A 10,315-nucleotide genomic window follows, 5' to 3' on the forward strand; every position below is an offset into this window, starting at 1 on the left:
ACCCAATGAAATTGCTCTTTGGCTGTGGGAAGGGTGGGTGGAACGGGGTGGGGGGGTGGAGGGGTGGGGAGGTGGGAAACAATGTGATTATTGTAACCAAGGAATAATGTTCTAAATTGACTAAATAAACTAATTAAAATGGGGAAAAAAAGGGAAAAAAGACTTCATATAACTCTTTTCCACAAAACTTTTTAATCTTCTCATTTAATTTATTGACAAAGAGATAATTATAGCATCTTTGCTCCCTGAAGAAATGTAAAAGAACAGGACAATGTACTCTACTGTCCTACTGCAGCAGGGTTCTGACCTTTTTTGAGTTAAAATCAAGTTTGGTCGGCCTAAACCTATCAGGCTATATAGTATATAGTTTCTGCTCTAAGATAGGAATTTGATTCTGGTTGAAAGTGACTTTGCTAAATCTGATATTCTATATCTGAATCCTTATTGCTTGACCTCCTTCCTAATTTGACTCTGTGTCTGACTGGTCCTGTATAACCTCCCATACCTTTCCTCTTTATCTATAATGTCATCCCAGTACTGACTATTCCATGTGTTCCATTGCTGTAGAACACCTGATTATACAGTAGAGTGATTATTTTTCTTTTATGTCTTTAAATGACATATATACTTGTGATCTGGCCCAGAGAATTTATCTATGTTCCTGCTAGCTAGCACAGTTGACATATAAAGGATGCCAGGAAAGGCTTCTTTTTAAATGTGAGCAATAATATCTACACTAAGCTACATTACACATTGTGGAGTCATAGAACTGGAGGGGGTATCCTGGCTCTGGACATCAATACCCAACTTGAGGTAAGTCACTTAATTTAATCCCTTTCATTCACTTTCCATACCCATAAGATGAAGAGCTTGGACTAGATGGTCTTTGAGATCCCTCCTGTCCCTGGGTTTATGCTTCACTAAGTTATAACATCTTCAGCATCTAAAGATCATAGGTTTAAAAGCTAAAATATAAGAATATAAGTTTCTTAATAATAAGAATAGTTTTAACCTTCATACTTGTATCCATAAAGCCTAGTACATAGACACACCTATTGACTAGTTGATTACAAAGGGATCTGGAGAGTTCATCCCATCACAGGTTGTGTGTAATAGGTCCTTTTGGGATGAAGTCACCATTTGAGGTGAAGACTTAGGGAATACAGAATTATACAGGAAACCATTTATACTGTGGTACAATTGTCAAAAATAAAAGTAAAGCAAAAATAAAATAAATTTAAAGATCCCAGGTAAAGAACTCCAATCTAGTCCAAAACCACTCTTTTTGTAGATAAGGAAAATTCAGTCCCAGGGAAGTTAACTTAGGAGTCACAATGGGTGAACGTGGAATCACAGAGACCAGACTTTAAATCCTTTCTTACACACTTCCAACTGTATGACGTAGGGTAAATTACTTTTTACTCAGTTTCCTTAAAAAAAAATGGAGATAATCATAGCAACTGCCTCCCAGGATTGTTGTGAGGACCCAAAGTTTTAATACATGTAATGAATGAGTTTTGCAAACCTTAAACCTAGTTTAGTGTTGAGTATCTTTAAATAAGTTAATGGATACTTTTACAAATCTTAAAGCATTATAAAAATGCCAGTTGATATTATAATTATCTTAGTCTCTGTTGATGATTTCCTTCCTTGATCTTACTACTACAGTTTTGAGTTCAATGTTACAGTGTAACACAAGGCTGTAAATATTTAACAATTGTTTTCTCTTGGAAAAAACAACAACAATATATATTTATGTATACACACACAAACACACAGCACTGCTAAATTTGAATTTACATTATTAATACATTTGTACTTTCACTGAATCAGCGCCAGCCCAGATGCCTGGGATCTACCTTAGAGTTAGGACTGCCCGGTCAGGCTGAGGGGGCGGACACTTCCAGGCATTTCCGGATGTGCCCACAGGAGGCACCAGAGTCACTGTGGGTGGATTTATTAAGAGGCTGTGGGGAGCTGGAGGGACCACAGAGCTCTTAGTTCTTTCTTCTTCCAAGGAAAGGGATTTTGAGGGTTAGCCAAGGGAGGACTGCCAAGTAAAAAGTAAGAAGCAGACCAGGCCAGGGGGCAGCTGCGGGGGCCTTGAGGCAGTGGCGTCTGTGAGGAGAAGAGAAAAAGGAGGAGACCCGGGGCTGCTGTTCCAGAGTCCTCAGGTCGTTACTGTGAGGCCATACAGGCTTGATCCCTCCAAGGCCTAAGATGCCCCACATCCAGCCTCTGCCGCCCTCTGTGGGGACCGAGAGCACAGCCCGCAGCCACAGGGCCAGGGGTGAGGGACCCCTGCAGCGTCTGCCCATCCCCATCCCCAACCCCAACCCCCAGGGTGATCCGCTCCTCACAGCGCGTGACCGCCTCTTCCACGTGCTTTTCTTCAACATGGCGCTGATTTATTCACGCCTCTTCCCGCCTACCTTCCGCCGAGTATTCGAGTTCTTTGTGCTTCTCAAAGCGCTTTTTGTGCTCTTCATCCTGGCCTATGTCCACACAGCCTTTTCTCCCGAGCCGATTAACTGCTCTCAATATAGGTGGAGTGACAATCCGGGGACTGGCCTCCTCCAAGTGGAAATCGAGCAGAATGCTGGCCCTGCTGGTGTCCCCTCACACCTGGTCATTGAGGCCAAGGAGGAGGTGAAGGTGGAGTTGTCCGAGGAAAACTCTGGCAAGTTGGAGCTGGATGTCCAGCTGAAGGTGATCCTAAAGACTCCTGGCAAGGCTGGCCCAGAAGGCTTGACCCAAATGACCCAGAACAAAAGCCAGAAGCTCTCCTTCCCCAAAGCGAAGCCTACTGGGATGCAGCCCCTGGTAAAGACTGTGCCCCTTCTTGAGGTGATGGCCAGAGAAGCATGGCCACAGGGAAAGTACAGGGTGCAATATTCCTTACGGTATGGGTTATTGCTACCTTCATCCCAGAAAACCCCACAGGGCCGCAGCCTTCCAGCCATGGTAGTAAAGTTGAATCCCAAGAGGCACCTATGCTTTGCAGAGCAGGTTCGAAGTTTGGTGCTGGGTAAATTTCTGAACTATGTCAATGTCCATATGTCCCACATGAAAACCCTGGGGGAGAATGAAGAGAGCAAAAGTTTTCTCAGCAGTGTATTCTCTGAGGAGTTCTATCCTTTTGTTAGCATATGGTTGGCCAGGACTTGCTACCTTACTGCTTTTGTCATTATGCTCATCTTTACACTTTCTGTCTCAGTGCTGCTGCGGTACTCACATTACCAGATTTTCATTTTCATTGTGGACCTCTTACAGATGTTGGAGATGAACATGACAATTGCCTTCCCCGCTGCCCCATTGCTCACAGTCATCCTGGCCCTTGTCAGTATGGAAGCAGTCATGTCTGAATTCTTCAATGACACCACGACTGCCTTCTACATCATCCTCATTGTGTGGCTTGCTGACCAGTATGATGCCATCTGCTGCCATACCAATACCAGTAAGAGGCACTGGTTGAGGTTTTTTTACTTATATCACTTTGCTTTCTATGCCTATCACTACCGATTTAATGGACAGTACAGTAGCTTAGCTCTGGTCACCTCCTGGCTTTTTATCCAACATTCTATGATCTACTTTTTCCATCACTATGAGTTGCCTGCCATTCTACAGCAGGTGCACATTCAGGAGAGGTTGCTGTCAAATGAAGAGGTTGCTCAGGGCCCTCAGGGCCTTACAGGACAATTTCAACAGTAATATTGCTACAGTCCTTATGCCTCAGACAGTCCTCAGGCCTCCCTGCAGACTGGGAACATTAGCCCCATGAGTGCCTGAACTACACAGTCTTAAGAAGACAGATAATGAGGGTAGATGGGAGATTATTTCTTGCCTAAACCCTTTCTTCAACTCATTGTTGCAGACTGGGGAATCCAGCTTGCCCTGGGATCATATATCTGGAAATTTTGATGTTGTAACAGAACCCAAGAAAACTGAAACTGAATAACTTGGTGAGGAATGAAGAGTAAAAATTTCATTCCGTTTTGTTTGATTGTAATGTACAAGAATTGTGTTGTATATATAATAGTCATATATCAGTTAAAAAAAGGGAAAGCATAATAATAAAAACAAGCTCACATTTATGTAGTACTTTACTTTTTGCAAAGTGCTTTATCACACCTTGACTTAGTTGATTTTCACTACAACCTTTCAAAGTTAAGTGTTATCATTTCCCTAATACAGATTATAGTTACAGTTAGAGTGACTTGCGAAGGATCATAGTTAAATAAGTGTTTTAGTCAGATTTAAAAACCAGATCTAACCTACTGATAACTACAGTGGAGTACCCATTAAGTTGTGCTGACCCAGAGCAGGAAAGAAGTGCCAGAGTGCATGTGCATGCACAGTCACACACATACATTAACATGGCAAGAGTTAAGAAGAAAAGTCCAGCACTCCATTCAACTAGAAATTATTCAGGGCTCCTCCTCTCTACACATATGGTTATACCATTTCTTATAGTTTCTATTTCTGGTGAATTGTTCTTGACTATGTCTTGGAAGTACAGGCAGAAATGATCCAGAAGAAAATATCTCTAAAGCTTAGGAAAATGAGGCCACGTGGGACTAGGGAATAATTTCTTGATGGAAGGAAGGAAACTCATCAGAGGTAAGGAGGAAACACTTTCCTGGGAAATCACCTAGTAACTGATTCAAGGTCAATCAAACACCAATCTGGGTTCTGGAAATTACATTGCCCAAAGCTATATAAGAAAATGTATTGGCATTCTTACAAATAATTGTTTGGAGGAAATACTTGAAAAGGAATGTTTTTACTTTGTCACTAAAAATACCTTTAACTTAGAAATAAGGGGGGACCCCTTTAAGGCCTTTTGAATAGAAAAGTAGCAGAGATGATACCTACTTTGCAGTGATTGAAGTAGTACAATCCTCTTGTGACCCATGGGTACAAGAATACTTATATTCATGTACCTTCAATGAGTGAAAAATTAGCCATTTCAAACCTCCCACCCCACCCTCACTAGTTCACCATAATGCATGCCTGATTGTTCCTTTACTGTTTGGCCATGAGGTTTCTTGCTAAAGGTATATTTTATGTATTAAGTAAATGGAAATGGTAGACACTGTGAGAACAGGTCCAGAATTTATAGGGTATAACCCTTAATGCTTTCAGTTGGAGCCTCATTCTTTAAATCTAAGAAGAAAGGGAACTGTGCCTCTAAATGGGCTAAATTTGCTTTAATGAAAACACTGTTTGCAGCTGACTACTTCCATTGAATTACCAGGGTTTTCATCATTTATATTGATTAATTATAGAAGAAAGTAAAGATAAGGTAATCAAACAGCCTGATTAAGAAGATATTGTTTAAAAGTGACTTAAATTATTAGGAAACAGGCTATATCAGAATGGAATGTATTTGACAAGGGCCGGAATGGATATATTTATCTGGAAACCCAAGAGACATGTAAATTCACTGTGGAATAGAAGAAAGACTAGCCACATATAGTTGCTAAGACAGGTAACATATAGAGACCAGGAAAAATTGTGGAGATGCTTAATAATTATTAGAAGACAATATTGAGAAAAGTAGAAGAAACAATCCATTGGGTCCTTGATGTCCACACGCAATGTATTGATTCTGAGTACACATAATGAATATATCTTAATGAAAGGATTTAAATACATCTTAACTCACTGCTCTAAGCATAGATTGCTCCAACTGGCCCTTTGCTAGGAACCTATTCATTCTAACTTCATATCTATGTGTCAAATCAATGAAGCCTTGTAAGGAAGAAAACTGCTTAATTTTTTTACCTTTATATGCCTGACACCTTATACCAGGTTTTTACTCATAGTAGCACTTTGTGCTTATTGATTTTAATGCAAAATTGAATCAGAAATAGTCTCCTCTCTCAACTGACATTCCATTTGTGAAAATAAGATTTGTATATAAACAAAGAGAGAACAGAATTTGTTAGATTCATAGACTAGGTGCAAATAACAGAAAGCAAAAGAGGTCTAGCAGAATTCCAGATGAGTGCATCAGAAAATATAAGGTTTACCTGTAAGAAATAACTGCTAGTCTCAGTGCTGTAACACAACTCTCTTCTTTTTCCTAAAATAGGAAGTTCTTAACGATATGTGTGCACATGTGTGTGTGTGATAAACCTCTTTGATGGCCTAAGTAAGCCTATGGACCCCTTCTAGAATATTTAGACACACAAGAAAAAGTCAGAGGATCACAAAAAAAACCAGTATATTGAAAGTTGCCAAAATATTAAAAAACAAACCATGGATCCCAAGTTATGCAGTTTTAGTTTTAAAACAGCTTGACTTTAAAAAAAATTTCAACAAAATATAACACCCATTCTTATTAAAAAAAAAGATGCTAGAAAGCATAGGAATAAATGGGCCATTCCTTTAAATGATAAGTAGTATCTATCTAAAACCATTAGAAAATATCTACATTGGGAGAAAGTTAGACATTTCCCCAATAAGATCAGAAGTGAAGAAAGGATGACCATTATAACCACTATCATTTCATACTAGAAATGTTATCTTTAGCAAAAATAAAAGAAAAAGGAAATTGAAGGAACTTAAGTAGGCAATGAGGAAACCAAAATATACTCTACAGGTAACAAGGATCGTATCCTTAGTGAATCAACTGAAAAACTAGTTGAAATAATAACTTTAGCAAAGTTGCAGGACACAAAATAAGCCCACATAACATCATCAACATTTCTATATATTACCAACAAAGTTCAGTAGCAAGAGATAGGAAGAGAAATACTTTTTAAAATAACTAGACAATATAAAATACCCAGGAATCTACTTGGAAATACAAACACAGGAATTTTATTTACACAGTTACAAAACACCTTTCACATAAATTCAGATCTAAATAATTAGAAAAATATTAATTGCTCATAGGTAGCCCAAGATAATATAATATAATAAAAATGGCAATTCTACCTAAATTAATTACTCATTCAGTGCCATATTGATCAAACTACCAAAAACTTATTTTGAAAAGACATTTTTATCAATTACATGCAAAAATTTTTTGCGTAAGTTTCCTGAAGTTATAATATCCATATTTTTTCTCTCTCTCCCTCCCTTTCCTCTCCTTTCCAAGAAATGGTAAGCAATTTGCTCTGGGATATACATGTGTTATCATATAAAGTACACTTCTATGTTGGTCACTGTTTTAAGAGAATACTTATATAAAGCCAATACGCCCAAATGAAACCATAAATAAACTAATGGGAAAGACAATATGTTTTGATGTGCATCTGACTTCCAACAGTTCTTTCTCTGGAGGGGGGATAACATTCTTTGTCATAAGTCCTTCAGAATTATCCCAGATCATTTTGTTTCTGAGAGTAGCTAAGTCTTTCACAGTTGATCATCCCACAATATTTTTGTTTTTGTATACAATGTTCTCCTGGTTCTGTTTATTTCACTCTGCATCAGTTCGTTTAGTGTCTTTCTAGCTCTTTCTGAAATGTTCCTGTTCATAATTTCCTACAGCACAATTGTATTCCATTACCAACATACACCACAATTTGATAAACCCAAAGTCCCCAAATTTGGGGACAAGAACTCCCTGTATATCAAAAACTGCTCAAAAAACTGGAATTTGAAATTCTATGGTCCTTAAAATTGTTTATATTGTTAATGTTTGCCTAATGCTCTATGGTTTATATTTGTGTCCAGGAAGTTTTACAAATAATGTTGCCTTCTGATTTTTTCAAATCTTGGTTTGCCAATTTAGTATGTGTTACTCTTGCAGTGTGAGCACTTTCCAAATCTTATAATTCTTCAATTCAATTCAATTCAATTCAATTCAATTCAATTCCCTTTCAATTAAGGACCTTTTATCAACACATTTATGTAAACCTTTTCCCTGAAGGGGACTTCTTAAAAGATTAGTACATATGTCCTAATGCACATTTTTAGTACTAAGAATTAGAAAAATAACTTTTGATTTTAGCTCAGTCTTTCGGTTTTCATATCAAGAGAGCTGAATTGTTTTAAAAGCTATTCCTTTTTCTATTATTACATAGAAATATTTTGCCTAAATATTTACCTTAAATATTTGCCTAAATATTTACCTTAGGACAAGGAAAAAATGTTGAAAACCTTACCAAAAGATAGATATATCAGCAATTTATTAATACTTTAAAAACATGGTTTTATATTTCTGTGATTTTAATATTCAGGCAAAAATATCTCATTGAATTATAGTTTTTAAACCTTAAACATAAAAACAACAAAATATTTTAGGAAAAGATATTTGAAACTGAATTTACATAAAATACCTCTAGTTTCATTTGTCACATTAGAAAGCCATATAAATTCCTCACAATGTGGAATGCCTTAGGCATATTGTCATTCACATGCAGTGTAGCAAATGTATGAGGCCTATTTCTGTTGATCGTGTTGGATAAAATGTTTTAAAAGTATTGAGTAGGAAGAAGGGAGAGAGAATTTAGTCTCCTAGTAAGGACAGTCTTCTCTGTTCTGCATACATGTCACAGCTAGCTGCCATTCTTCACAGCTGCTTCTGTACTTTCATCTGCCAGATCTTAATGTAACATAAAAACAAAAGGCACAGTCTTAACTGTCTCAGTACTTTTAAAAACTAGATGATGGTAAGAAATTAAAATTAGGAGGGTTTAATTATTATCTGTTGCTTATTAAAGAGCACTATTTTATTCAGGAAATTTCATCTGCTTTCCATTTTGACAAAGTCCTACCTGGGAAGACCTGGACATTAAATTTCCTAAAATATTTCTATTGTAACTAGATCCTGTCTATTAGTAACTTCAAGAATCTTTTCATTAAGATCTTCTAATATTCTATTATATTGCATATAGAATATAATTATTACTATATGCTGGAATATATATATATTAGTAATCATTTCCTAGCTATTTCCAGACAATGATGTCTCCATTTTGGCCACCTTTCCATCTTCTTCCCCACCTCTAACCTCATAATGTCACTTTGGGCTCCTCCTCTGGAATTTGGAGCTATGAGAGGGGAAACTTTTGTCTTACCTTCCCCCAGTACATACTAGGTTTCCTTGCTAATTTCCAATTATATCTATATTGATAAGAAAAAAAACTATTCTTAATACTGTATACTTTAATACCTAATATGCATTTGTAATATTGCATTCTGTGTCCAAATCTTTTCCTCATTCCTTTGTTCTGACAGTCTTAGGTAGGTCCTCACATTCCTTTCCCCAGAGCATCTTCTAAAATTGGAACAATTAAGGTTGAGGTAAATTAACACTCTTTCTTTTAAACAAAATTGACTTTGGCCAAACGCTATCAGGGAAGACTATCCTTGAGTTCTTATATTAGGATGAACAATGAAGTCAAAGTTAACCAGATTAACTTTATTTATTTATAGAGGTGATGGAAAATATTAGTCCATGTCCTCCTTAGGTATTCACCAATTAGAGATGGTTTGGTCAGTTTAGAGAATGGCTGAAAAATGAGTTTTTAGAAATGTATATAAATGACTGAAAATACTGAATTATTTCATTTGACCGAGCAATATACAAATATTAGGTCTGTATCCCAAAGAGATCAAATATAGGGGAAAAGGATCTATTTATAGAAAGATGTTTTTAGCAGCTCTTTTTGTGGGGGCAAAGAATTGGAAACTGAAGATCTGTCCATCAACTGAGGAATGCCTAAACAAGTTGTGGTATATGACTGTAATGGAATACTGTTGTGCCATAAGAAAAGACTAACAGGATAATCATAAAAACCAACCAACCAACCTGGAAAGGCTTATATGAAGTGATAAAATGTGAAATGAGCAGTACCAGGAGAATATTATTCTTAGTAACAGCAATAATATACAATATGAATAACTTGATTATTTTCATCAATGCAAGGATCTAAGATAATTGTAAGAAGATCATGATGAAAAAAAGCAATTCACCACCAAAGAAGAAACTGATAGAATCTGGCAGATTCAAGCATATCATTTTTCACTTTATCTCCTTCCTGAGTCTTTTCCTCATATAAGCGATATGTGCCTTCTTTTACAACACGATGCATGTGGAAATATATGCAATTATGTATTACATAATAACACATATATAACCTGTATCATATTACCTGCTATCTTGGGGACTGGACAGGAGTTAGAGGAAGAGAAACACCATGGACCACAAAATGAATATCAGAATATAACTATTAAAAATTGTATCCAAAATTACAAAAAAAAAAAACCACAAACCTCTGAATAATTTACTTCTGATCACTAAGAAAGACTATGAACCATTAATTTATTGGTTATTGTTGGTCTAATTAGTGAATTG

At 36.8% G+C, this 10,315-nt stretch overlaps 1 protein-coding gene across 1 annotated transcript; it reads left to right on the forward strand.

Moving 5' to 3' along the window:
* Positions 1-1,913: 1,913 nt before the first annotated feature.
* Positions 1,914-4,760, forward strand: LOC100027896 (membralin-like). The gene has a single exon (XM_056794103.1). It carries the CDS (start codon positions 2,221-2,223, stop codon positions 3,709-3,711), a length of 1,491 nt encoding a protein of 496 aa, XP_056650081.1. The 5' UTR covers positions 1,914-2,220; the 3' UTR covers positions 3,712-4,760.
* Positions 4,761-10,315: the final 5,555 nt, after the last annotated feature.

Source organism: Monodelphis domestica, chromosome 4, assembly GCF_027887165.1.
Source record: "Monodelphis domestica isolate mMonDom1 chromosome 4, mMonDom1.pri, whole genome shotgun sequence".
Classification (NCBI taxonomy): Eukaryota; Metazoa; Chordata; class Mammalia; order Didelphimorphia; family Didelphidae; genus Monodelphis; species Monodelphis domestica.